The sequence below is a fragment of the Curcuma longa genome, chromosome 11, assembly GCF_044706935.1.
Source record: "Curcuma longa cultivar G26 ecotype Majalengka, Jawa Barat chromosome 11, ITB_CL_G26_1.1, whole genome shotgun sequence".
Taxonomy (NCBI): domain Eukaryota; kingdom Viridiplantae; phylum Streptophyta; class Magnoliopsida; order Zingiberales; family Zingiberaceae; genus Curcuma; species Curcuma longa.
Genome location: NC_133871.1, coordinates 8,403,893 through 8,429,726, shown reverse-complemented (window position 1 = coordinate 8,429,726; position 25,834 = coordinate 8,403,893). Strand labels below are relative to the sequence as shown.

Genomic DNA, 25,834 nt, shown 5'->3' with positions numbered 1-25,834 from the left:
AACTTCAAATCATAATACAAACCTTTGTTAAATCATTGTCAAACATGCAAAGCTTACACAACACATTGCAATGCCAACTTCTCACTTTTATCCCCACTTTTGAGCATTTTATTAGCGAAAGAAAACCCTACTCTATAAGATCATTATCATTACTTGAAAATATTTCGTGAAATCGACAAGTGCTACTTCCATTATCATAATCAAAGGAGGTACTTAGTCGCTTTAATTACTAATGTCTTTTTCTTTTCTTTTTCAAAAGAATCAATCAAAAGGAACAATCATTATGAAAATTCTAAATTATTTTGTGACGAGCAATGTGTTGATGAAGTGGTTTTGGTATGTTTAATTTGCCATCTCAACTTAGTTTTATTGTCTTTCAAACTTAATTTTATATTTAAATTGATGAACAAGATAGTACTTGATAGGTGAAATTTCTCAATCTCTCTTGAAATATTGAATGAATGAATCAAAAATCAATTCATTTAAATATTAAATAAAATCACAAAGTACAGGAAGAACAGTAATTTAATAAAATTCATTAATTTTTTTAAGACGTGAATTGGCCATCAAACCTTTAGTTTGTGTCTTCATCTAATTAATCACCATGTCTTTTTCTTTCTTGGCATGGTCCCTCATCAATTAATGCCCCTGCATCTTAATTAATTTAAATGCATAAATGGAAAAAAATCAATTAATATTTCTTTATTGCCAGACATTTTTAAAGCATATCATGTGAAGCGAAGTTCACCTAATAATCAAAAGCAAAAATGTCAAAAATTAAAAGAGCCCTTCTTTTTTTCATTATTACCAAAAGGTATTTCCATATTTAAAAAAAATATTTATTAGAATATTCGTCTATATTGATATTCGAATTTTGATATTTATATTTATTTCTTAAGCCAAAGATATTTTTATTGTTAATGTTAGAACAGATAAATTGTTTTTGTTTAAAAATAAAAGGATAAAATAATAACATTGAATTATAGGGTGGCAATGGTAAAATTGTATAGAGAGCACTTTAAGAAAATTAAAAAATTGAAGGAGGTAAAAGGAAAAATATTCAGGAGGCCAATTTATGATGTAGCAGCAGTGGTAGCTCTGCTTGATGCTGAACTGTAATCGATGAATCATTGATGAGGTTCACAATCGCATCTCTTTGTGCCAATTCACCCTTCCTTTCTTGAAAATCCAGCTCGATGTTCGTCCCCAGATGGGATCTGCTAATTGAATGCAGGCATCAACATCGATGCAGAATTTTTGCTTCTTCCGCACTGATCTCTGACGCCGACGTTTAAAAAAGTGATTTTTAAAACAAACAGGAGGACAAAGATGAGATTTTTGTGTGCGAGGGAGTGAATCTGACGCTTCTATCAAGAATGTAGATTGTTGATGACCAGAAGGTTGAAGGAGGAAGGAAGAAGACAGGAGGATCCAAATTACTTGTTCCATTGAGACTTACCGGCCAACTCTCAACCCCTCCCTCACCCACTCCATGGCGACGAGGAAGGAACTCAGCGGACAACGCAACCGCACCAACCAATCAAAGTTATTAAACTAATCAGCTACTTTTCGATTATCATCAGCAGGTTCTTTTTTCTCAAGAGAGAGAGAGAGAGAGAGAGAGAGAGAGTTCCTTTTGAGAGAGAGAGAGAGAGAGAGAATGGGGGGCAAAAGATGATATCTTTGGAAGCTGGAAGCTTGTTTTTGGTCCCCAAGATTGCAGGGGGAGGATCAACACAGGTCACCATTCCATTCCATGCTTTGATTCGGTAATCGCGCTTCCGCTTGTAAAAATCCTTCCTTTTTCTCATCGCCCACCGCTTGCTCTTGGCCTGGCTCGAGCTGTGCCCGACTCCATTGGCGGTCGCTTTACTGTTCTTCGTCCTCTGATCTTGGCTTTTCTTCAAGGATCTTTCTGCGGCCAGGCGCCTGTCTTCCTCTGCGGGTACGTTTCTCCTTCCCCACTTCGCCGGAGCAGTTCGTTTCGTCGCTGCTGTGGTTTTTTAGCTGCCAAGCTAAGATTTTTTCTATATGCTCCCTCGCTTTAAATAGACCTGTTGCATCGCCTCCCTGTTCGGTTCTTCTTCCTGAAAAATGAGAGCGGCCGAAGGAGTCGTCTCCGGCAGTAGCCCGGCCGAGCCCCGGCATCGCTCCGCCGGAAACCCGTAAGCCTTAACCTCGGCATTTTTCTATATCCTTTCAGTCCGCATTAAATCAGTTCATAACTCTCAAAATTCAGAATGCAGATTGACAATGATGATCGTTCATCAGATCTACTGCAGCTAAATTATATTTTAGTAAAGGAGCTCAAGCTCAGTATCCATTTCCTTAAGTTGTCCCAATGCTCGCTATCATTTCCCTTAATCGAATCTAGCTTACTTAATACATCTTAGCTATGAACAGAAGATTCATCACCATTATTATATTTAGTGAATGGTGATTAGGAAAGGCAGTGAATGATGACAAAGCCATACACTTTCTGAGTCATGTTGTCCTTCTGCTCCTTGAAAGAGCCAAGGAATCATGGCAGACTATGCATCTTTATCAGGCAGATCGAAGTACTGTTTGTCGTTTGAAGGGCACATGGCCACAGTGCCATCTTACATGAATCCAGTATTTGGAAATATTTACTGCCAGATTTGTTTCTATTTTTTCTGTTTTTTTTTTTTAATTCTACACATCTTTGCAAGATTGTAAAGTGTTTAGGCATCAGTTGGTTCTTTCTGTTTAGAAAAGGAGGAACTAAACCTCCATTCTTGATCTTGCTGAATGAGTAACTAGTTTTCGATCCAGATCCAGTGATTTTGCTAACAAAAGAAGGCCCCAAAGGAGCAGTGACTATAAACAAGCTGACAAGCCATTGATCAATGTTTTCCAAGAGAGAATTTTTGTGTTGAAGCCCTGTTCCATTCGACTCGTCTTGTTAACCATCATCTGCGGCACCGTGTTAACGATCCTCCATTGCCCTGTGGCTTACCATAATGACCATGGATTGCGAACCGATTCTAGGTTTGTGCTTTCTGGCTTTTGGAGTTTGATATCTGCTTTCTGTAGAGCTAACAATCAACCATGTTTGTTTCAACTGCCAACCAATTCAGGTCCAGGTTCATCGATGTCGGGTGGATTTGGGACAAAGGCAAATTGGATCCCCGTTATGTATCGAACTCAGATGTCGACTGGGCTCAGATTCTGAAATGTATCAAAAACTTGAATATGGAACAAGAACAACTGAAAATTGGCTTACTGAACTTCAACATCTCTGAGATCAATCAATGGCATCAGAACTTACCATATGCTGGATTCTCTGCCATTCAACTCGATTATGCACCAAGCAACCTTACATGGGATGTTCTCTATCCAGAATGGATCGATGAGGAACAAGAATCTGAAGTCCCTTCCTGTCCCAAACTTCCTGTGCCTGATTTCTCGAAAGGCTACCGATTCGATCTCATCGCGGTCAAGCTTCCCTGCAATAAAAGCTCAGGAAGCAGCTGGTATAGAGATGTAGCTCGGTTGCACTTGCAGCTGGCTGCTGCTGAAATTGCTGCAAGTTTTCTGGGAAGTCCTAAGATGGTCCATGTTCTTTTTGTATCAAGCTGTTTTCCGATCCCGAATCTTTTCACTTGCAAGAATCTTGTCGAGAGGGAAGGAAATGTTTGGCTATACAAGCCAGATTTGCGATCGTTGAAGGACAAACTACAGCTTCCTATCGGTTCATGTGAGCTTGCCCTCCCTCTTGAATCAAGAGGTCAGCTTGAATCAACCTTACCACTCTTTATATATAGTTCATTCAACTAGTGTTATCTGTTATTGTTGATCTTAGAAACACACTAAAAATGTCGATATCAAAACAATTATGATTCAATTATTTAGTGCTCTTTTGATCACAGAGAGGCCGCAAACAGATACTCCTCACAGAGAAGCATATGCCACCATTCTCCATTCCGCCAACGATTATGTCTGCGGTGCCATTGCGGCTGCCAGAAGCATTCGCTTATCGGGATCGAAGAGAGACATGGTGATCCTGATCGATGCGACGGTCAGCGATCACCACAGAAATGGCCTTGCAGCTGCAGGATGGAAGATCAAAACGATCACAAGGATCAGGAATCCCAAGGCCGAGCGGGATGCTTACAACGAATGGAACTACAGCAAGTTCAGGCTCTGGCAGCTGACAGACTACGACAAAGTCATCTTCATCGACGCCGACCTTCTCATCCTGCGAAACATCGATTTCCTCTTCGCCATGCCGGAGATCACGGCGACGGGCAACAATGCCACCTACTTCAACTCGGGAGTGATGGTCGTGGAGCCTTCGAACTGCACGTACCGGTTGTTGATGGAGCACATCGACGAGATTGAATCCTACAATGGAGGCGATCAAGGCTACCTGAACGAGATCTTCACGCGGTGGCACCGCATTCCTAGGCACATGAACTTCCTGAAGCACTTCTGGATCGGCGACGAATCGGGGATCAAAGAGGCCAAGACTCGTTTGTTCGGCGCCGATCCGCCTCTTCTGTACGTGCTGCACTACTTGGGGCTGAAGCCATGGCTGTGCTTCAGGGACTACGACTGCAACTGGAATTCCGACATCATGCAGGAGTTCGCGAGCGATGCGGCGCACGCGACTTGGTGGAAGATGCACGATGCGATGCCGGAACAGCTGCAAAGCTACTGCCTGTTGTCCACGAAGCAAAAGGCTAGATTGGAGTGGGATCGAAGGCAGGCGGCGAAGGCGAACTTCTCCGACGGCCACTGGCGCCGGAAGATACACGACCGGCGATTGAAGACTTGCTTCGAGGAATTCTGCTACTGGGAGAGCATGCTGTGGCATTGGGGCGATCCGAATTGGTCGGATGAGAACGTGACGGTTACTGCAACTGCCAAACTGCCCAGCTCATGATCCATACGAATATTCTTAATCTTCAATCATATATACATATATATATCATTGCATTGTTATTTTTTATTTTATTGTATTTTTAGCGGTGGATATATTAAATAAATTTTAATAAAGTTTAAATATTTTTAATATAATTGATGATTTTTTAATAAAAAAATGTTATATATATATAGTATTTTAGTGAAAATTAAAAGGATGCTTTTATTTTAGCATTGTTATAATAATTATTCGCTAATATTTTTAATTAATTTAAATTAAAAAATAATTTATTTTGCTACTGTTGAAATAAAGATATTTTGATTATGAAAAATATGAGAAGATGAAATGGCAAAGCATCCGTCGGTGGCGAAGCGCCTCCCTTCCTGCTGCGACCTCGCTCTCAACTCCACCCCCTTCGCCGCTCTGCTCCAGTCATGCATCCACTCCAACTCGCTCCGGGGCTGCCGGCGGGTCCACGGACGACTGCTCAAGACGCCCTTCTCCTCGGAGACTTTCATCTGCAACCGCCTCATCGACGCCTACGCGAAATGCGGGAGCTTGGACGACGCGCGCAAGCTGTTCGACGCGATGCCCCAGCGAAACGTCTTCACCTGGAACAGCTTGATCGCCGCCCTCACCAGGCGGGGATTCCTCCACGACGCAAGGCGGCTCTTCGAGTCCATGCCTGAGCCGGACCAGTGCTCCTGGAACTCCATGGTGTCCGGCTTCGCCCAGCACGGCTGCTTCGCCGAGGCGCTGGAGTTCTTCGTCTCCATGCACGCCGACGACTTCGTACTCAACGAGTATTCATTTTCTAGCGCCCTGAGCGCCTGCGCGGGGCTCGCAGACTCGAGAATCGGCTTGCAGATCCATGCTTCGATTTCAAAATCTCATCTTGCCGACGGCGTCTACATGGGCAGCGCTCTCATCGACATGTACTCAAAGTGCGGCAGACCGTCGGACGCCTGCAGAATCTTCGACGGAATGAAGCAAAGGAACGTCGTATCCTGGAACAGCCTGATCACATGTTTCGAACAGAACGGTCCCCAGAACGAGGCCCTGGTGCAGTTCGTGAGAATGATGGAGAATGGAGTAGCGTACGATGAAGTGACTCTCGCCAGCGTGGTCAGTGCCTGTGCAACCCTATCGGCTCTGAGAGAAGGCAAGCAAGTCCATGCTCGGGCAATTAAGTGCGACGAACACAGGCAGGATTTGGTGCTGAGCAACGCCTTGGTGGATATGTATGCAAAGTGTAGAAAGATTGGCGAGGCAAGGAGCATTTTTGATCGAATTCCCGTCAGGAATATCGTTTCGGAGACATCGATGATCACTGGTTATGCAAAATCCTCAAGCGTGGAAGAAGCACAATCCGTATTCATGGGGATGTTGGAGAAGAACATTGTGGCTTGGAATGCACTGATTGCAGGGTACACTCAAAATGGGGAAGACGAAGACGCCCTCAACTTGTTCCTCCAGCTGAAGAGGGAATCGGTCTGGCCGACGCATTACACATTCGGAAACATACTCAACGCGTGTGCTAATCTAGCAAATCTTCGACTCGGGCAGCAAGCTCATGCGCATGTTCTGAAACATGGATTTCGGTTCGAGGCAGGGCCCGAGACCGATATCTTTGTTGGGAATTCACTCATCGACATGTATCTGAAGTGTGGATTGATCGACGATGGGGGCAAAGTATTCGACAGGATGGTGGCGAGGGACGAGGTGTCTTGGAATGCCATGATCGTTGGGTACGCGCAGAATGGACATGGCCGGGATGCTCTGCGTCTGTTTAGAAGAATGCTGGAATCCGGGAAGACCCCTCCTGATCATGTGACGATGATCGGCGTTCTATCGGCTTGCAGCCATGCAGGATTGGTGGAAGAGGGCCGCGAATATTTCCGTTCGATGACCGAGGAATACAGTTTGATTCCGTCGAACGGTCACTACACATGCATGGTCGATCTGCTAGGTCGAGCAGGGCATCTGGAAGAGGTGGTGAAGATGATAAGCGAGATGCCAATGGCGGCTGATTCTGTGCTGTGGGCTTCTTTGCTTGCCGCATGCAGGATGCATGGCGACGTCGAGATTGGAGAATGGGCAGCTAACAAGTTGTTCGAACTCGACCCGAGCAATTCGGGGCCGTATGTGCTTCTATCAAACATGTACGCCGAGAAGAAGAGATGGCCGGACGTTGTACGGGTCCGGCGGCTAATGAGGATGAGAGGCGTGATCAAGCAACCAGGGTACAGTTGGGTAGAAATAGGAAGCAAGGCGCATGTATTTCTGGCAAAAGATAAAAGACACCCATTTAGGAAAGAAATTTATGGAATTCTAGAGCTTCTTAAAGTTCAAATGGATCATAAATTAAACACAAGTGTAGATCTTTGTGAGCATTTCTTCAATTCTTGAAGGGTTGTTTCCCTGTGAAAGGAATCTTCACATTTGTTTGTTTGTTTGTTTTTGGAACAAATTGGTAGATTTGTGGGGAAATCTGTAACCTGGAAATGGATGATTCCCGATTAAAAAATTGGATTTAGGATTAAAAAATTAGCAAATATTAATCCAAACTACTCCACTTCGATTTTAAAAAATAACTTAACTGAGGTGTCAAAACTACTCCATTTTAATTTTTTTTAATAAAAAGTTTAACTTTGTGTAAAGCACTCATATATTATTGTAAAAGTTTGACTAGAATAATTTTGCCTAAAGTTTGGCCGTGTTCAAGAATCTAAAAAATTTAATAAAAATTTTAAAAATTCAGAGGGAAAAAAGTCCACTGTTACATTCCAAACTTATTGAGATTTTTCGACGTATCCTTTACACCAATCCAAATAGGGAAAAAAATCATGATAAGCAATTTAAATCCCACAGAATATAATTAAAAACATTTAAAATATAATATATGAAACGAAGCAGTGTATTATAAATATCGTAAGCAAATAGAACTCTTGAAGGAATTTTGTCCTTTCGTGCTATGGTCGGTCAACTCTGATGGCAGAAAAAAAGGAGAAGATGAACGACAGAGAAAGAGAAAGATTGAAAGAAAGTCCGGCGGCATAGCAGCCACGCCACCGTTTATTATCCCTGCTCGATCATAATCTCTTCCTTAAAAAAAAAGGGAAAAAAAATTACGATCAATGTTTCACCGCGATTAGAAATTGCACCTCCGCGCGCCTTTCCTTACCGTACCAGAATCGCTCCTTGTAGCTCATGCTTCACGTATATCATGCTCGTCTGAGAAGCTTCCTCCCGTCGGTTGCTTGACGCTGCAACTCCGGATCACATGTAGAATCCCACACCATGAGGCCAAGAATTCAGGCAGAGAAGGGAGAAGAAATGGGAGGAGGAGAGATCGTGAGGATGAAGGGGCAGAGGACGGCGGCGGTGGTGGTGGGCGTCAAGATGGACGCCGCCAGCCACCAGCTGCTCACTTGGGCCCTTGTCAAGGTTGCCGCCGCCGGCGACCGCGTCGTCGCGCTTCATGTCCTCCCCTCCCCCGCCGCCCCCGGTATACCATTCAACCTCTGCCAAACATATCTTCTTTCGATCTATTTTTTGTTCGTTGCTCCTCCGGTCGGAGTTTGATTGGTCGCTGCATGCAGCAGAAGCTTTGGACGCCTCCGCCGGCTTCCCTTCCACCTTGTCTCTCGTCAAAGCCTTCGAAGCCATGCTGTCCGTGTACGATGGATTGTGCAGCCTCAAGCAGGTTCCTGATCCTGCTCTGTTTCATGCTTGATGTCTGATGATTCATTCACTTACTTTTCATGACGATCTTGGTAGATCGATTTGGAGCTGAAGATTGCCCGAGGTTCTTCGGTCCCCAAGGTGTTGGTTCGGGAATTCATATCTCATGGAGCTACCAAACTGGTTCTCGGCGTCGCCAAGAGCAGCCATGCCATTGGGTAATGATGATCAAATATAACTCGGAGTGAAGATTGTATCTTTTGAGCTGACTCAATCGATCCCTTGTTCGATCAGGTGTTCGTCTAGATCGGTTGCAAAGTACTGCGCGAAGAAGCTCCCCCGAGATTGCTCGGTTTTCGCCGTGCGAAATGGAAAGGCTTTGTTCAAGAGAGAAGCATCCCCTGCACAAACGCTGACAGTCGGTAAGGAAGAGGTAGAGACGAAGAAAATCAAACCGTCTTCTCCCAGGAGCTCCATGTCTCTGCTGTCTTTGGGGGACTTCTCCTCCCAGGACAAGCCGGGTTGGCCCCTTCTCAGATCAGCACTGCTTTCTCAGTCAGCAATGCGATCCATCGAACATTCCGAGCATAAACCTACTTCTTCCATCGTCGAAAGCCAGGTTCCGAAGGAGCTGGTACACCTTCAAGAGAAGTATGGCACAGTTTGCAGGCTGTTCAGCTACGAGGACGTCGTTTGCATCACCTCTGAATTCTCTCCAAGTTCATCTCTGCTCCTCGACATCTTTGTTCAGGTTCGAAGATTTGATTGGGCGATGAACTAACCGTGCAAGTTGCTATTTGCAGAAAACTTAATTGGAAAGGGAGGCAGCAGCCATGTCTACAAAGGCAGTTCTTCAGATGGCCAAGAATGGGCACTCAAAGTTCTGAAATCATCCGACCACCATGCGATGGAAGAATTCACATCTGAGATCGAGATCGTCACGGCCATGAAACACAAGAACATTGTTTCGCTCGTTGGATTCTGCTTCGAGAACAATCAACTCATACTGGTCTACGATTTCTCGTCGAGAGGTAGCTTAGAGGACAACCTTCACGGTAGGCTCGCATATGGTTTGAGTTCACTTGAATTGCCTTCCATTCCATTGTAATCTCAAACTGTGCCATGTTTGATAACAGGTTTGGACTCTAACAAGAATGCCATTGGCTGGGCTGAGAGGTACAAGGTCGCAGTCGGCGTCGCGGGGGCTCTTGATTATTTGCACAGCGACGGCGATCCCCCATCGGTGATCCACCGAGATGTGAAGTCATCCAACATCCTCCTCTCTGATGATTTCGAGCCACAGGTATAGGCAGGCAACTCTTTGTTGTGGCTTCCAACAGTTCGATAGTCAGGTTGGGTGGGTGTCTGATGAATGACCTGTTTCCAACAGTTGTCCGATTTCGGGCTTGCGATGTGGGCATCAACCTCAGCAGCACCAAGGGTTTGCAACGATGTTGCCGGCACATTCGGGTTCGAAATGCTTGAGATAGATAGCAAGCCTAGTGTTGATATGATGATGAGGAAGTGTTAAACCAACTGTTCATTTGCAGGTATTTAGCTCCAGAATACTTCATGCATGGGAAGGTGAATGAAAAGACTGATATCTATGCATTTGGTGTGGTGCTTCTTGAGCTAATCTCAGGAAGGAAGCCTGTTGATACAGGTGCCAAGGGACAGGAAAGCTTGGTTATGTGGGTATGTCCATAAATTGCTAGCAATAATTGGAGATCTCTAACAATGATACAATTTGTTCTGTAAAAATATAGGCAATCTTTGTATTTTACTCATCAAGAAATTGAAAAACAAAAACATATGAATCTCTTAAAATACAAAATATTGAAATGCTGAAAGAAATAGAAATTCTCTTATTTGTCTAATGGTGAGTATCACATCCTAATATGGTGATGTGATCACAGGCCATGCCAATTCTGCAAGGTGGAAAGCTGGAGGAGCTTGTGGATCCATGTTTAGGGACTAGTTTTGTGGAGTCTGAGTTGGAGAGGATGGCCTTGGCTGCCTTCCTCTGCATTAGTCGATCTCCTCATTCTCGACCACGAATGGAACTTGTAAGAATCCATTGTCCGAGCCATTACTTATCTTTTGTTGATCTAAATCCTGCACAATCCATGTATTCACTCATCTAATGCAAGTGTTGCTGACTCAATCAGGTGTTGAAGCTGCTTAAAGCTGATGATGAAGCTGTACGATGGGCAAGGCAAGTTGCTAACGCACCTGAAAAGGTCGATGACTTAGATGATGAGGCAATTCTCCAGCATAACAACTTGCAAGCTCATATTGATCTTGCGCTGCAAGACATAGATGATGTATCCTCGTCGATCAACAGCATCGAACCCTTGACGAACATGTCAATGGAGGAGTACTTGGAAGGGAGGTGGAGTCGCTCCTCAAGCTTGAATTGATGTTCGAACATAGTTTGATCATGTCAGTGTAAATAGTGTGTTTGTTTCTAGGCCTTATTTTTTTGCTAAATTAATTTCATTGGCATTATATGTTCTTGAACTTGAATGTTTCTCAAAGTATGAGGAACATGAAAGAGGAGTGAATAACTTGTCATAGTTTAATGTAAATACAGTTATATACTATCAATAAAAGGCTCTTGATACAAAGTCTTGTTTGTCCTAACTATTAGTGAAAAATATAAATTTTTTCTCTCCCTTTAACTAACTTCTTTAAGTAGTAGTCCATGATAATCAAGTTGAATGCAATAATCGTGAATTCAAAACTTCTTGTATAAATGGTTGATAAAAATATATCTTTATAGAAAGGAAAGTGCATCATTAAGAATCAATAATTTCAAAGAAGACAAATGCACAACATGAGAATGTTCTGAAACAAAGCTTTGGATTCAATTCAGTTATTACAGAGCATACCTTTTACTATTATTGATCCCTCTTTCGAACAGATCAGATATCTTCTCTCTTTCAGCGCAGCAGAGCTTAGTATTTGATGAACTCCTATGAGAATCCACATTGATATGACTCGTGCAGTACCAAAAATGTATTCATTTCAATGCTAGATCTGAGCTACACATACCAATAGTCCTGCTCTTGCATTAGGCAAACTGAGCAATATGCATTTAAGGGCTCTGTGCATATTCCACATTTTTCATGTCTCCTTATTTTCCTCAAAATGAAAACCGAAGCACAGCAGGTGATTAGCTTTGCATGGGAAAACACTTTCTTTTGTTCTTCAACAATACCGTGAAGTATTCCATTCATATGGAGCTCTAGAGATGCTTTAGAGTCTTTCAAATTGACAAGAGTGGGCATCCAGTGTTTGATTGGGTACTGGAGAGTCAATGATGGTTACCTGAACTGACTGCAACTTGAAACTGAATTATCTCCTTGTCATGATTCTATTAGGCTTAGATATGGCTGAAGAAGAAAATTCCCCTTGTATTTTAGAAGCCAATTAATTTACAGAATCAGTTAAACCATCAAAACTTTCTTCATTCTCTTGACTTAGACTTTCATCATGATTTCTATGTGATGCTTCATCAAAAATTTTTAGACCTCTCCGACTTCGCAGAATATTCTCAGACTTGCGCATCAACCTCACATACTCATTCCTCACATTGAAAAGAGGGTGCGTTTCTATGGCAGTGGCTGAGTTAGCACAATATGCTTCTTTAAGGACAACGAAGCAACTCTTGTTCTTTAACAGGAGGTAAAAGACATGGGGATGGCGCTCGAATGCCTTGTGAAACTTTTGAGGTAATCCTAAATGCTTTTTTAGACAAAGAAGTTTCCGCCTCTCAGCAGAGTTATCAAAAAACAGACAGAGTAACTCATGAAGAACTCCAACTACGCGCTTCTCTGAAATATCACTGTTTGGATCCAAGGTAGAAAAATCTTCGTACGGGGAGACATACTGGAGTTTCTGAAATTCCTCCAACCATATCTCAATCTTCTGCTTCAAGCGAAGACCTTTAGACGGGAAAAGAGGGAACCTAATGACTGATGGTGGTGAACCAATATTTCCATTCAATTGCATTGCATTGCGTTGGAGCACCGAAATAACCTCCTCATTGGGACCAATCGATGCACTCAAACCTTGTTCGCCATCTTGCATTCCGACAATCTGAAAGTACCCATTTTGGATCTCTTCTGAACTTTTAAGATAATCTTCAGGTAATCCAAGGTACCATAGCATCCCTTGTACAATCCTCAGAGGCAGTCTCTTCTCCCTCGACATCAGTATGAGTTTCCTCAATCTGTCAACGATCTCTAACCGGTGCGCAGCATAGAGTTCGCGCTCCTTTCTATCGAGGTCAGCAGCTTCTTGGGTCAGCTTGAACCATGGATGGTTGTACTGTGGGCCAGTGAATTCCTCAAAGACAGCTGGGTATTTCCTAAGAAAGCTTGCGACCCGACCAGAGATCTCCAGAATGCGGTCAAGCTTGGAGACGGTAGACACTGGGATGCAGCCAGTGGGCTCGTTAGCAATTATGTTTTTGAGGGAGATGAGGGATTTGAGCTCCTTGGCCCTGATCAGAATGTCAACAGTGTCGTAGAAAGGGTCCTTCTTCCATTTCATTCTCACATCCACATAATTTGATTTTTGTGTGTGGGAGAAAGCCAAATTTCCAGGGTAACATGGCGCCCATCTTCTTAACCTTCTCATAGCAAGCAGCGCCATCCTGTCTCACAGAAGCTCAGCAGAGACAAGGAAACCTGTCAAATGAACAAGCAGCACGAAGCAAACAAATCAAACAAGGATGCAAACATTACCATAACTAGAAGAACAACTCGTGAAAAAAATTAAAAAAATCAAACGATCTCAATCCAAACCAGCAAACTAGGAGGAGATTGACCCTATATTCCGATCATGGCCGAGATGTCGACCCTCTATTAGGGCCCAGAAGCTAAAGCAAAACGATCAAGGAGCCATCGAAAATTGTCAAAAACAGCAAAAGAAACATACCAATTGGACGCGAAGAGTGAAGTGGGAAAGGCTTCTCCAGGAATCCGCGACGGGAATTCGGTTGATCGGGACTGACGGAAGGAGGTGGTGGCGGTGTTGTCGGTGGAGTGTGGGCGGGGCAATTAGGTTAGGTTTTGTCCTTTCGGTGCCAACGTTCTCAGTTGGGCAATCGGGCTGGGCTGCCAGAAATCCTCCCGCTGTATCGGATCGATCCGGTCTGGTTTAAATCTTATAAAAAATTTTAAATATATATAAATTTTTTTAGTTTATAACTACTACCATGCATAGTATTATTTATTTATTACTACAATATAAAAAAAGTCCATTTAAATGTCCATTTTAATTTTTGAGATTTTCTATGCTGCGACGGGATTTACGCGACGAGTACGCTGTGCGTGACCGGGCCGACCCCAGCCACTCCCGCCGTCGTCGCCACGCCCAATCGACGGCCCACTCGTCGACGCGCCGACCGATACCGAATTCCGACCGGATTGTGGCCAAGTTTAAACCGCCGAACCAGCGCGCGGACCACTTATAAGGAAGTACCGCCGGGCGTCGGCGATCCTTCTTCGGCCGGTCTCCGGCTGCGATTTGGTTGGAAATCGATCGCGATTTGGCCCACAGTAATTTTCCATTCGACCGGATAAATCCGACGTCAGTCAGTGCGCTAACGAGTGGCACATCGACCGGGTTCGGTCCGGCGGCCGACGGTGGCTGGACGGCGAAGCGGTAGTGGCGGGAACAGCGACGGGTCAGGCGCTCGCGGCACTGTGCATTTCCATTTTTGAACAGTCCCTTTTAATGGACGGTTTTAGCCTTATATCATAGCATTAGCATTTTGTTTAATTTTTGGCCTTATAAAAGTGTAGAATGTTATCAATAAAAGGAAAATCAAGAATAAAAAATAGGATTTAAAATAAAATTGTTGACTTCATGGCACTCCAATTATTTCACCACCGACTTTGAAAGGAGTGGGGACTAAAGCATCATCACATGCACACTTCGTCCTTGAGAAAAAACCAAATGGTTTTGCTCATTTCAGTGCTCGACTTCTGCACCAAAACACTGAGAGACCACTGTGTTTTCTCTCTCTGTTCTTCAGCAAATCGACAAAAGTTATGTGTTCTCAATGTAGTAACAAAATGCAATCAACTGTGATAGACAGAATGTATACAAAATTTAATTTACACACAGATGAATTTGACTCCAGCAAGAAACACCATACAGACTAATTAATTACTCGAAGATAAACTGAGAATAAGGCAAACAGTGGATGTGATTTCATCATGTTCAGTTTGTGGTTGCTTGATTTGGGGAGCAGCAAGCTGCTTAAGAGGAATCGGCAGAGCTCTTGGTCTTGTACCTGTAGAGTAGCTTCTTCTTCTTGGAGGTGGTGTTGTCCAGAGTGAGAACCACTTTGCCGGCCTCGCCGATTTTGAAGCTGCCCTTCACCACTGGCTCTTCGGTGGTTGCGATCACCTTCCGCGCCTTCTGAACGATGACTGTGTATCCGTCCTCCGCGTCGGGCACGAATTCAGCTCTGTAAGTCACGTCGGAGCCCAGAACTCGAAGCTCCCAAGCAAGGGTGCTTGACTGTAAAGAAGCACCAACAAGATCACAATCGGTATAGCATTTGCATCTCATCTTTCACTGAGATGAAGCCGAATTGGTGTATCATTTACCTCGGTGACTGGAATTTGGATGACATGCTTGGTTGATGGCTTAATGGTGACCTCTGTAACAGTATCAGCAATGCTGAAATCTGGGTCGTTCTCCTTGCTCAGGCCTCCAAACTGAACAGGAACTTGCTCAGGAGCGATGAATCTGTGTGATTCAGTTGCACAATAGAAAATTGTCAGATTAAACTTCAAATTTTGCTTAATAAGATGAAGAAATACAGATAAATTCATCTACTGACTTGAAGAGTGTCTCAGCTGATTTAGATGGCCCTGCAAAAACAAACTTGCTTTTTGTTCTTTGTGTAAAGAATGGACTGATCATCCTGTTGAAAGCCAGGTACCACCATGGGACGTTGATGAACACCTACCGAAGCAGAGATGATTATGGTGTTTCAAAATTTTGATTTTGATTAGGAAATTGTAGTGAGGAATGGAAGTTACCTGTTTGGCTGCGAACTCGGGGTAGTTATCTTGGAGCAAGTCGAGAGCTTGGCGGAGCTCCTTCTTCGCGAGGCCGATTGAGTTCTTGAGATCGGTGACCTGGACCATGGTGGAAACCCCTTCTGGATTGAAGTCCAGCAAGTTCCTTATACCCTTCTCCAAGTACTGAATTCTCCACCTCAAGAACCTGTGCCTCTTCTCCTTGTCGGCGAAGGCGGCGGCGTAAACCTCCTTGTTTTGGAACTCACCATAGACGTTGTAGCAGACGGGGTGGTTCTCTTTGTCGACGCCGTGCATGAACACCACCTTCTCCAACTCGGGGACGCCGAGATCCTCTTCGAGGAGCGCCTCGATGCCGAACTCCTTCCGCCAGAGTACGGCGTTCTTGAGCATGGCCATGGCTTCCTTCACCTTGAAGTCCCGGGCGCGGAGGAACTTGAGGAGGACAGTGTCGCTCCTCTCGTCGGCAAGGAGTGGCACTCCCCAGATGATGACTTTCTCTGGCGGAGGCGGTGAGACTTTTTCCTCTTCCTTCTCTGCCCTTGGAGCTTCCGATGCCGGCGTTTCGGCCTCGGCGAGCGGAGGAGCAGAAATGGGAACCACCGTTTCCTCTATGGCCTCGACGGTTTTATCACCGTCGTCATCCGCCTTCTCTTCCGCCGCCGGAGGCTTCTGCTTCTCGTCCACGGTCGGTGCGGTCGGCTCCTCCACCGCCACAGCCTCCAGAGGCTCCTCTGTTGCCACGGCCTTCGGGGGCTCTTCCGCTGAGGCAGAAGGTCCACCTTCAGTTATGGACACCTCCGCCACCACATCTTTCAAGACCTCCTCCCCAGGCGCAGGAGCAGATTCGCCCCCAGCTTCAGCCTCCTCTGCCGCTACGGCCTTGGCGTCTCCTTCAACTTTACCCTCCTCCGCCTCCAGAGTCTTCGGTGGCTCCCCTTCAGGAACAGCAGCGGCGTCGCCTTCCGCCTTCGCCTCCTTCTCCTTGACGGGAGCCGGAGGGCTGAACTCACTATTCGCGAGCGCTGCCTGGACGAGCAGCTTGAGCTCCTCCAGCGCCTTCTTTTCAGGATCTTCGAGCTCCGAAACAAGGTTACTCTCCTCCTTAAAGGAGACAGCTTGCAGCATCCCTTCAGGCTTAACCTCCTCCACCGCCGCCTTCTTCTCCTCCGCCTCGGCCGCTGCCTCCGTAGCAAGCGCGACCTCCAAAGCCGAGTTCTTTACCGGCTTCACCACCTCAGAGTCAGGCTCAGCCACCGATATCGGCTGCTCACCGACCACCTCCTTCTCCGATGCCATTACCTCAGCGACGACGACCTCCGCGGCGGCCACGGTCGCCTCCGGCGACTCGGCTCTGGTCTCCTGGGCCATAGGGCAGTCCTCCAAGCTCCGAAGCGGAGAGCAGAGAGATGAAAGCAAGGCGTGGAGTGGAGGAAATGGGAAGCGTGGGGAAGATGGAGGTGAGGCAGAGAGGTTTCTTATACACGTATAAAGAAGAGACCAGACTGTAAGTGTCCGTTGGACAGCTTTGACGAGCGTTTCGGTGGTCGCATCTTTTTGGAGAGAAAATAAATAAAAAATAATTAATTAATTTTAAATTATCATAAAAAAAGGAGAAAATGTGTAACGGTTATGATGATTACAAGGGAATCTTATGCGCCATCTGTAAATTTTTTAATAATAAAATCAGGAGCAGGGTGAAGCTTCTAATTTTCAAAGAAGAGGGACCTTTTCGTTTAATTCCATTTTTAATATTTATATAAAAAAGGTTAAGTAATAAAAATACATCGAAGAGACTTAGGGTATAATTAGGGTTGTAATGAATCAAGATGCAATGCCAATCAATGCCTTAGGGTATAATTAGGGTTACAAAGTGTGAGGACTAGTGGCATTCAGTGCGGTGCTCGATCGATTAAGGGTGTTTGTCGAAGACGAATACAATAGGCAAGTATTCGGAGTTGTCCCTATCATTGAGCTCCAACCCTAAACACTTCTGTAACTCACCAAAACCTTGTTGCCCATGCCCCATCCAACACCTAATTAATTGGATACTTGTCTACAATATCGTGGGGGACTGGCCAACTTTGTGCCTTACAGGTATTCCTTCATTATTTGGAGATTGGTCAAGTAGTGGGGTTGGATGAACTCGAAAAAAATAATAATCTTGGAGATTGACCACCAGTCGGGAAGCAACGGCGGGCACATATGTAGTGCCCAGGTTCTCCATTTGATGGAAATACGCCGTAACTCGAGCACAACCCGGATCTAACCATTGCCCCGGGGACAAAGTGCATCAAAACAAAGTGGTGTGATGCTTTTTTCAAATTATTCCATCAAAGTACCATTTGTGTTATTTTATTAGTTTCGATATAAGAAAATAAAAGTAACTAAAATGTGAGATAAGAAAAACATGTTCGAGGCGAGATGAGATTTAGAATGTTATTTTATTTTATTTTACACGGACTCTATCCACTGACAGAGTCAATAATACATGTAGAATGATCTACTTACCTCTCTATCAACATGTAGGATGATCTTTATCTTAGGGCTTCATAGTGAAGTAGTTAAATAATAACATTACTATCTCACAAATATCTTAACATGTTTATTAAAGATTTAGATTTTTTAAGAAAAAATATAAATATTTTGAAAATGATAAGAAAAGAATAAAAGGGTTTTTCTTCATTTACAGTATCAATACTTTTTTTTAACACGGTCAAAAATATTCAAACTTAATCAAAAATTACTTTTAACTTGACAAAATTACTTTAAATATTCGTAACAAGATAAAATTAGGGTATTTTTAATAAAAAAAATATAATTTAAAATGAATATATGTGTTTTAACAGTAAAATATAAAATTTTGAGAAGTATTTTAACATTAATAAAATGTTTTAAAACAATGAAAATTAGTATTTCTTTACTGGACTTGAGCCAATTCCCTCGAAACGACGGCAGTAGGCAACAGCAGCGGCCATGTTTGCGACCAAATCAAAGGTACGCTGCCGCTCCCGATCCCTTCCAGTTCTTCCCACTACTGAATCGATCATCTTAATTCAGAAAATTGTTTCTGTTTTCTTTTATATGATTTCATTTCTTTTTCATTCCGATGAGAAGTCGAAGGAACCAATGAAGGAGCCGCCTCGTCGCCCGATTTCTGGATCGAAACCTGCGATTCCGTCTCGCAGATCTGCCGCTTTGATTCCAATGGGCGTCTCTCTGTAAGCTCTTTCTGATTTTTTTTCCTTTCCTTTTCTTGTGTTGTGGTGAGGTTCCTGAAAGAAAGCTTTCTTGGTCCTTCATTAAATTACAAGGGTTAGATGGGCGAAGTGCTAGGGTTTAGGGAAACTGCATACGTAGAGCTTGCCCTGTTGAGTTTTTTTCCATTAAAGACCGTGTTTTTAAGTTGAACATTTCTCCTAAGTTTTGTCCTTTGGTATCTCTGATGATGTTCATGATCTCTCTAGTTTCCTAGATCTTGGGCTTGTTTGTGTTAGCATTGTCCTGTTCTCTTTTTTCCATTAGCTATTTTTTTGTGATGAAAACTATGGAGTATGAGAATGAATGAGTTTTTTGTAATTTCTTGACTCAGTGATCTTGCAGTTTTGTTTTGGTTAAGCGTGGTTTTGTTCTTGCTAGTTTTATGCACTCTGGAATAATATTGGTGAATTTAGAGTATCCATTGATGCTCATGCTATCACTTTGATCCTCGCCTACCGACTATTGCTTAATTTAGGGATAAAGCTAAATCTTGCAACTTGTAAATCAAACCTAAAACGTAGCAGTCATTCTTAAAGTGCCACCCAGCTGTAATGAAAGATTCATAGTAGTATGACAATTGAAAGATGACATTTTTCCATAAATTAAATTGTTGTCTTAGTCTAATATTTTGAGTTTATGAAAGAATTGAGTTTTGCTGGTGTTCACCCAAAACTTGTGGCTACGTGCCAATTTAGGCAAGTTTCTAATTCCTGCACTTAATATGCCAGCTTGAGTACATAGATTATGTTCCTGCTGTCTCTTCAGTAGATGATAAATGCACAATCTTTAGTAAGTTCAGTGGTGCTCATTTCTACTTGAATCTGTTATTCACAAATTCTGATAAATATAAAAGATTAATTTTTAGTTATTTCATTTTGTTTTACATCCAATTTAATCAAAGGGATAAATAGTGTATTCAACCATGGCTGTAAAATTCAATGTTGTTGGCTATTAAATGAATATGAGGTAGCAAAGTACTTTATCTCCACAAACATATACTTCTGGCTTGGCTTATGTGGAACACCCTTGAGCAAATACATTTTAGTAATGTTTCCTCACTTGAATCTATGACCCAGATTGCAAAGGTAGTGAAGGATCAACTTTGCTGTCAACCTTGTCCTCTATGGGTAATTTTGAAGATTTAATTAAATATAGATAGCTGATATTTATTAAAGATTTACATTTTTTTAAGAAAAAAAGTGTTAATATTTTGAAAATGGCAATAAAATAAAATAAAAGGGGTTCCCTTCCTGAAAAGTGTCCTCTTTAGAATCTAAGGATAGTTTTAAAAGACCCTACAATATTTATTATTTTTTTAAAATACCTATTATGATGTTAAAAATTAAAAAGTCTTTTTAAGAATTTTTTATGTTATTAAAACATTTTGTCTTTATTAATAAATAATGAAGAATCGGATGTGCTTTTGACTTAGACTTGCCCACCTAATCCGGTTGGTGTATAATGTATGATACTTGTAAGCTCCATAGAATATAGTATAATTTTCTCGTCAAGGTTGTAAACTATAATCACTTTTCTACTTTGATGGTGTAAGCATAGAAGATAGCTAGGTAAGGTATTTTAAGTGAATCTGAGATATTTTTTCCATGCTTCTCTGAATGATTTCTTTTCTGAAAATGGTATTGGATGGTAGGTTACAATTGCAAGTGACTCAAGACCTATAATACAAAGAGTTGTTGAATCATTTCTTAACAAATTCTTTCCATCAGGGTATCCATATAGGTAAGATTTTCCCCTGCTATTCTTTTTGTTACACGAAGTTCCATATATCTAATAGTATATGGAATTGTTTTCAACTCTTTGTATTAAAAAATTAAATATTCTGCAGTGTGAATGAGGGCTACTTGACTTATACTCAATTCCGGGCATTGCAACACTTCTCAAGCGCTGCATTATCTGTGTTATCAACTCAGGTCTTCTCTTTTTGTCTTATCCCTAGTAGTTGTGTTAGCATGGAAAATGATACCTTGAAATTTGATGAGAGGCTAACAATATTAAAGTTCAATTGTTACTCTACCAATCAATATTTGTCTTCAATGACATGGGATCACGTTACCTTGTGATAGTGTTAGAAAATATCTAGGGCGTCCAAATTGACAGACATCTTCTCTAGAACAACAGTTACAAGGAGTTTCGTACAAGGATAAAGCAGTATCTCGAGATCAAGACATTACTATTTTAGTAAATATTAATTCTTTGTGTTGTTTACTTTTAGTTTCTCTATTATTTAGTCAATCAAGGCATGCATGATATCATCTGTACCTCTGAATATATGATATACTTTGTAGCATGCCTTTTGACTGACAACTATTGGCTATGGTTCAGTCACTTCTATTTGCTGCTGCAGGCTTGCGTCCTACCCCTGCACAAGCAACTGCCGTAAGCTGGGTAGGATATAGTATGCTAAAATGGTTTTCAACTTTTAGTCTCCTCGGTCTTTTCTTTCTTATGCCTATTGTTTTCAGATTCTAAAAGATGGCATGCAACATGCTGGCAAACTGATATGTAGCAATATGGGAGCTAGAATGGACTCTGAGCCAAAGAGTTGGAGAATACTAGGTAATTCCATTTAAGTAATAATTATATGTCCACCTTGCTATCATCATATCAGCCACGAAGGCATAGTGTTGAGTATTTCACAGTTTTATGCAAGTTTCTCTTTCTTCTATGCTGCTAAAGTTTTGGACTAGTGTTAATTCTAATGTTCTTTCCCTATCCGTGTTGTAGCTGATGTGCTTTATGATCTTGGTACTGGTTTGGAAGTTGTTTCACCTCTATGCCCACATCTTTTTCTGGAAACAGCAGGTTTGGGAAACTTCGCAAAGGTAATTCTTCTTTATTTCATTAATATTGAATTATTGATAGTGCTCTTTTTGCTTAGTATACTTGATCAATTGCTCTCTCTCTCTCTCTCTCTCAATTACACACATTCACACACTTGAAGTTTCTTATTCCAAAATCACGGCCTCTTTTGCAAACTGGCCAAATCATGCACTCTCTCCACATACCCAAAATACCCTTGATTCAGTGATGAGTTTTTGTTTTTTTAGAAATCATCAAAATATTTTACTTGACATCCAGAAGCATTTTAATGTATTTCCACTTCCAAATGACATGTTTTCTTCCGTAAAGATGATTATTGTAAATCATCCTGATGTGCCTTTTGAACTCAAAAACTTTCTGGGATTACTGGACATTCACTGTCGCTCTGGTGTAGTTCTTTTCCAAACTGATCATTTTGGGGCCAAAATCACCTTTCCTTGATGAAGATTTGGAACTCAAATACACTCGAACACTTTATTTAACACTCCCAGAATTATTACAGTGTACTTACACTTAAACACTTTATTTAGCATTTGTAGAATTATTACAGTGTGATTATCTATCCCAAATGCCCTATGTTCAGCCATCAATGGGCTTTCAGACTCAAAAACACTCATGACTAGGTCACTACCTAACATTCATGGAAATACTAGCTTGATTTTCTTTCCAAAATGACATGCTTTAGGTCATCAAGGCGATTTTGTTGGACCTTTTGAATTCATAAACACTTTCTGAGATTACCCAACACTCTTGTTTATTTTCTTTTCAAAAAGTCACCTTGATGAGCTACATATCATTTTGAAAAGAGAGATGCTAAAATATTTCTGGCATTGTCAAATAGAATATTATGGTGTTCTTGAGCACAAAAGGTCCATTAAGATTCAGTTTAAAAGCCAAATTTCATTTTCCTAACCAAAAATACCAAACCAAGGTTATTTTGAATATATGGAGAGATATGTGCATGATGTAAGCGTTTTGAAAGTAGGAGGCTTGATTTGGGAATATCTAAAGTTCAGTTTCTGATTGGGAAATTTGTCTAGATAATTAACATGATAGATTCTTCTGTGCCTTTTTTCTATTGCGTAATGGACTTTATTATGCATGTGATTTACAGGGAATGGCTGTTGTAGCTGCAAGGGCTACCAGGTTACCAATTTATTCCTCTTTTGCCAAAGAAGGTAATCTCAGTGACTTGTTTGCGAAAGGAGAGGCTATCTCTACCCTTTTCAATGTACTTGGAATAGGAGCTGGGATTCAATTAGCTTCCACAGTATGCTCATCAATTCAAGGAAAGGCATGTTTCTGTTATCTCAAGTATGAAGTTTGAAAGAACAATTTTAATATTAACATTAAATTCAATTGTTTGGATGGGTTTTTTGAAAACAATCAAAAGCATTTGGATGGGTTTTTTGAAAAAAATCTTAACTGATAGAATTTAGCATAGTTTGCTTTCTTCGAAGAATCAGCTATTCTGGTGTAGAATTGCTACAATCTGATTGCCCTTATATGATTAAATCTATTCATAGTGACTTTACTTGACTCGACCAAAATGTTAACTGTTGAATTGTGTTATTAACCTGCAGTTGATAGTGGCCCCTCTGCTTTCCGCGATACACATCTACAGTGTGGCAGAAGAAATGCGAGCAGCTCCTGTAAACACCCTTAATCCCCAGAGAACGGCCATGATCGTAGCCAATTTTCTCGAGGTGCAAATTAGTCAATGCCATTCAACATTGATTGCTTCTATCTACTTTCCGGTGACTGACTGTTATGCTGGCATGTGAAACAGAGCGGAAAAATCTCGAGCCCAGCTGATCTTAGATACCAAGAAAATCTTATTCATCCTGGTCGCGTCATAAAGGAAGCAGGGAACGTGAAGGTTGGGCAACCACTTAAGAAGGTCGTCAAGAATCTGTCGGCGCTCAAGGAGCTGAGGGACATTTTTCCAAGTGAAAAGTTTCTTATCAACCGACAAGACAAGCTCACTTATATGTCTCTGGAGCAGAGTGCGTCGGGCGAGGATGCATTGAGGGGGTGGCTGGTGGCTGCTTTTGCTGATGCTATGGAGAAATCCGGTGATGGGTCGTCGGGGTTGCCGGTGTTGAATGCAGCTTATGAGAAGATGGAGAGTGTTTTCCCAGGTTTCCTTTCTGAAGTGAAGATGAGAGGCTGGTACACTGATCAGTTCTTGGACGGAAATGGTAAACGGTATGCATTTTGACAGTGTGGATTTGTGATCGTCTCTGCTGCTGCTGTAAGATGGTCGACGTTTGCATTGTGTAGTTGGGTCGGGTTAAATCCATTGAACAGTTAACCCGTTTGATGGCTGCTGCTGCTGGCTGCTGCTGCAAACAACACCTAGTCGGTAGACAAAACAATTAGTCAGATTGTGCGAGCAAAATACATCAGACAAAATTATTCATACCAAAATATTGTATAATTTTCGTATGTATTTTTTCATAATATTGCTACCGAATGAATGCCATATCATTTTAAAAACATTCACACCAAATAAATACTCATATAATTACACTGATACGACAATTAACATAGATAAATTGACATAATGACACATTTACTTAAGTACGTAATTAATTAATTAATTTAAAATATTTAAAATAAATTTTCCAGGCAGCCCAAGATGAAATGATTTAGTTTTTAATTTTAGAAAACATAAGTGTGTTACCATTTAGGATGTTAAATATTTATTTTATTTTTTAAAAAAATTCTAAAGCAGTCAGTCAGTCCAGTCCACTCGAGTCCAGAACACTAGAAAAGGTCGAGGTTGTGGGCGGAAGCTGCGGGAGGGAGGAGAGAGATGGCGAGAAGGGCGGACGAGGAATACGACTACTTGGTAAAAGTCGTGCTGATCGGCGACTCCGGCGTCGGCAAAACCAACCTACTGTCCCGTTTCACCCGCAACGAGTTCAACCTCGAGTCCAAGTCCACAATCGGCGTCGAATTCGCCACCCGGACCCTCCAGGTATCAATCAGATCTGTCGTTTCAGTGCCTTCCTGCGATAGATCGGGTCTTGGGTCGTGCACAATCATGTCTTTGTGATCTCTTGTTTCCCTTTACGGAACCGACAGATCCATTTCTGTCTTGTTGGGCTTCGTGGATCTTAGAGCTTGAACTATTTGTTTTTCCATGAAAGACCGTGTTTTTAAGTCGATCATTTCCCCTTAGATGTTTTTTTCTTTGGTATCTCTGTTGATGTTCATGATCTCAATATTAACTAGTTTCCTAGATCTGGGTTTGTTTGTGTTAGCATTGTCCTGTTCTCCTTTCGGGCTTGCACATCAACTTATCATCCCCTTTTTCCCTTTTTTTCTAGGAAAGCTATGGAGTATGATAATGGGTGAAGTTTGTGTAATTTCTTGCCTCATTTATCATGTACTTTTGTTTTCGTTAAGCGCGGTTTAATTCTTGCTAGTTTTATGCGCTCTGGAATGATGTTGGTGAATTTAGAGTATCCATTGATGTTCATGCTATACCACTGCTTGATTAGGAATAAAGCTGAATCTTGCAACTTGTAAGCCGAACATAAAATCTAGGAATCATTCTTAAAGTGGTACCCAGCTGTAATGAAAGGTTAACAGTAGTTTGACAATTGAAAGATGACTTTTTTCCATAAACTAAATTGTTGCCTTAGGCTAATACTAGGAATTTATTTACGAATTGAGTTTTGCTGGTGTTCACTGAAAAACTGTGGCTACGTGTCAGTCTGCAATTTAGGCAAGTTCCATTCACGCGCTTAATATGCCAGCTTGAATACATGGATTATGTTCCTGCTGTCTCTTCAGTAGATGTAAATGCACAATTTATTAAAAGTTCAGTAACGCCACTCCTACTTGGATCTGTTATTTGCAAGTTTTGGTAATTATAAAAGATTATTTTTTGGTTTTTCATTTCATTTTGCATCCAACAAACGGATAAACAATTTATTCAACCATGGTTGTAAAATTCAATGCTGTTGATTATTAAATGAATATGAGGGTGCAAAGTAGTTTGTCTCCATAAACATATACTTCTGGCTTTGTTTATGTGGATCATCCATAAGCAAATACATTGTAGTAATGTTTACACACTTGAACCTGT

The 25,834-nt window shown here is 42.0% G+C and overlaps 6 protein-coding genes and 1 pseudogene across 8 annotated transcripts; 4 read left to right on the top strand and 3 right to left on the bottom strand.

The window, feature by feature from the left end:
* The first annotated feature begins 1,402 nt into the window (after positions 1-1,402).
* On the top strand, positions 1,403-4,988 carry LOC141839184 (putative UDP-glucuronate:xylan alpha-glucuronosyltransferase 3). The gene is made up of 5 exons (XM_074726876.1): positions 1,403-1,945; positions 2,053-2,165; positions 2,794-3,009; positions 3,099-3,748; positions 3,891-4,988. Exons 2-5 carry the CDS (start codon positions 2,095-2,097, stop codon positions 4,904-4,906), a joined length of 1,953 nt encoding a protein of 650 aa, XP_074582977.1. The 5' UTR covers positions 1,403-1,945; positions 2,053-2,094; the 3' UTR covers positions 4,907-4,988.
* Positions 4,989-5,230: 242 nt separating this feature from the next.
* LOC141836880 (pentatricopeptide repeat-containing protein At2g13600) lies at positions 5,231-7,294 on the top strand. The gene has a single exon (XM_074724350.1). The coding sequence runs from the start codon at positions 5,231-5,233 to the stop codon at positions 7,292-7,294; it is 2,064 nt and encodes a 687-aa protein (XP_074580451.1).
* Positions 7,295-7,964: 670 nt separating this feature from the next.
* LOC141840555 (protein kinase STUNTED-like) lies at positions 7,965-11,123 on the top strand. Its single transcript, XM_074728583.1, has 10 exons — positions 7,965-8,393; positions 8,488-8,591; positions 8,666-8,787; positions 8,864-9,288; positions 9,373-9,624; positions 9,706-9,872; positions 9,960-10,039; positions 10,120-10,264; positions 10,486-10,635; positions 10,738-11,123. The coding sequence occupies exons 1-10, from the start codon at positions 8,186-8,188 to the stop codon at positions 10,987-10,989; spliced, it is 1,905 nt and encodes a 634-aa protein (XP_074584684.1). The 5' UTR covers positions 7,965-8,185; the 3' UTR covers positions 10,990-11,123.
* LOC141840556 (protein WHAT'S THIS FACTOR 9, mitochondrial) lies at positions 9,982-13,598 on the bottom strand. 3 transcript variants are annotated; one of them, XR_012602746.1, is made up of 3 exons: positions 13,514-13,598; positions 11,461-13,263; positions 9,982-10,220 (listed from the first exon to the last, which is right to left on the bottom strand). XR_012602746.1 is itself a non-coding variant. In XM_074728585.1 (3 exons), exons 2-3 carry the CDS (start codon positions 13,226-13,228, stop codon positions 11,448-11,450), a joined length of 1,272 nt encoding a protein of 423 aa, XP_074584686.1. In that variant the 5' UTR covers positions 13,229-13,263; positions 13,514-13,598; the 3' UTR covers positions 11,345-11,447. The 3 variants fall into 3 exon arrangements, 2 of the variants coding, with proteins under 2 accessions (XP_074584686.1, XP_074584685.1); XM_074728585.1 differs by lacking the exon at positions 9,982-10,220 and having other exon boundaries at positions 11,345-11,544; positions 12,054-13,263; XM_074728584.1 differs by lacking the exon at positions 9,982-10,220 and having other exon boundaries at positions 11,345-13,263.
* Positions 13,599-14,645: 1,047 nt separating this feature from the next.
* Positions 14,646-17,060, bottom strand: LOC141839275 (patellin-3-like). The gene is made up of 4 exons (XM_074726989.1): positions 15,634-17,060; positions 15,432-15,556; positions 15,196-15,337; positions 14,646-15,106 (listed from the first exon to the last, which is right to left on the bottom strand). Exons 1-4 carry the CDS (start codon positions 17,002-17,004, stop codon positions 14,843-14,845), a joined length of 1,902 nt encoding a protein of 633 aa, XP_074583090.1. The 5' UTR covers positions 17,005-17,060; the 3' UTR covers positions 14,646-14,842.
* Positions 17,061-18,762: 1,702 nt separating this feature from the next.
* LOC141837054 (protein root UVB sensitive 2, chloroplastic-like) lies at positions 18,763-23,967 on the top strand. Its single transcript, XM_074724528.1, is given in 10 exon segments — positions 18,763-18,778; positions 18,781-18,854; positions 20,546-20,634; positions 20,741-20,825; positions 21,238-21,300; positions 21,378-21,471; positions 21,640-21,737; positions 22,850-23,029; positions 23,319-23,441; positions 23,525-23,967. Coding segments are annotated over 10 exon segments (1,254 nt in total). The 3' UTR covers positions 23,957-23,967.
* A 1,849-nt stretch (positions 23,968-25,816) lies between these two features.
* Positions 25,817-25,834, bottom strand: part of LOC141837052 (uncharacterized) — a 685-nt pseudogene continuing 667 nt past the window's right edge.

Excerpts from the sequence above, each read along its gene's own strand:
- LOC141839184 (XM_074726876.1), top strand. The coding sequence starts at position 2,095 with ATGAGAGCGGCCGAAGGAGTCGTCTCCGGCAGTAGCCCGGCCGAGCCC. Across the intron at positions 3,010-3,098 it reads GGATTGCGAACCGATTCTAG|GTCCAGGTTCATCGATGTCG; the intron begins GTTTGTGCTTTC and ends CAACCAATTCAG. Across the intron at positions 3,749-3,890 it reads CCTCCCTCTTGAATCAAGAG|AGAGGCCGCAAACAGATACT; the intron begins GTCAGCTTGAAT and ends TTTTGATCACAG.
- LOC141836880 (XM_074724350.1), top strand. The coding sequence starts at position 5,231 with ATGGCAAAGCATCCGTCGGTGGCGAAGCGCCTCCCTTCCTGCTGCGAC.
- LOC141840555 (XM_074728583.1), top strand. The coding sequence starts at position 8,186 with ATGAGGCCAAGAATTCAGGCAGAGAAGGGAGAAGAAATGGGAGGAGGA. Across the intron at positions 8,394-8,487 it reads CCCCTCCCCCGCCGCCCCCG|CAGAAGCTTTGGACGCCTCC; the intron begins GTATACCATTCA and ends CGCTGCATGCAG. Across the intron at positions 8,788-8,863 it reads AAGAGCAGCCATGCCATTGG|GTGTTCGTCTAGATCGGTTG; the intron begins GTAATGATGATC and ends TTGTTCGATCAG.
- LOC141840556 (XM_074728585.1), bottom strand. The coding sequence starts at position 13,228 with ATGGCGCTGCTTGCTATGAGAAGGTTAAGAAGATGGGCGCCATGTTAC. Across the intron at positions 11,545-12,053 it reads AGAAATCATGATGAAAGTCT|GAGTTCATCAAATACTAAGC; the intron begins AAGTCAAGAGAA and ends GGATTCTCATAG.
- LOC141839275 (XM_074726989.1), bottom strand. The coding sequence starts at position 17,004 with ATGGCCCAGGAGACCAGAGCCGAGTCGCCGGAGGCGACCGTGGCCGCC. Across the intron at positions 15,557-15,633 it reads CCGAGTTCGCAGCCAAACAG|GTGTTCATCAACGTCCCATG; the intron begins GTAACTTCCATT and ends CTGCTTCGGTAG. Across the intron at positions 15,107-15,195 it reads TCCAAATTCCAGTCACCGAG|TCAAGCACCCTTGCTTGGGA; the intron begins GTAAATGATACA and ends GCTTCTTTACAG.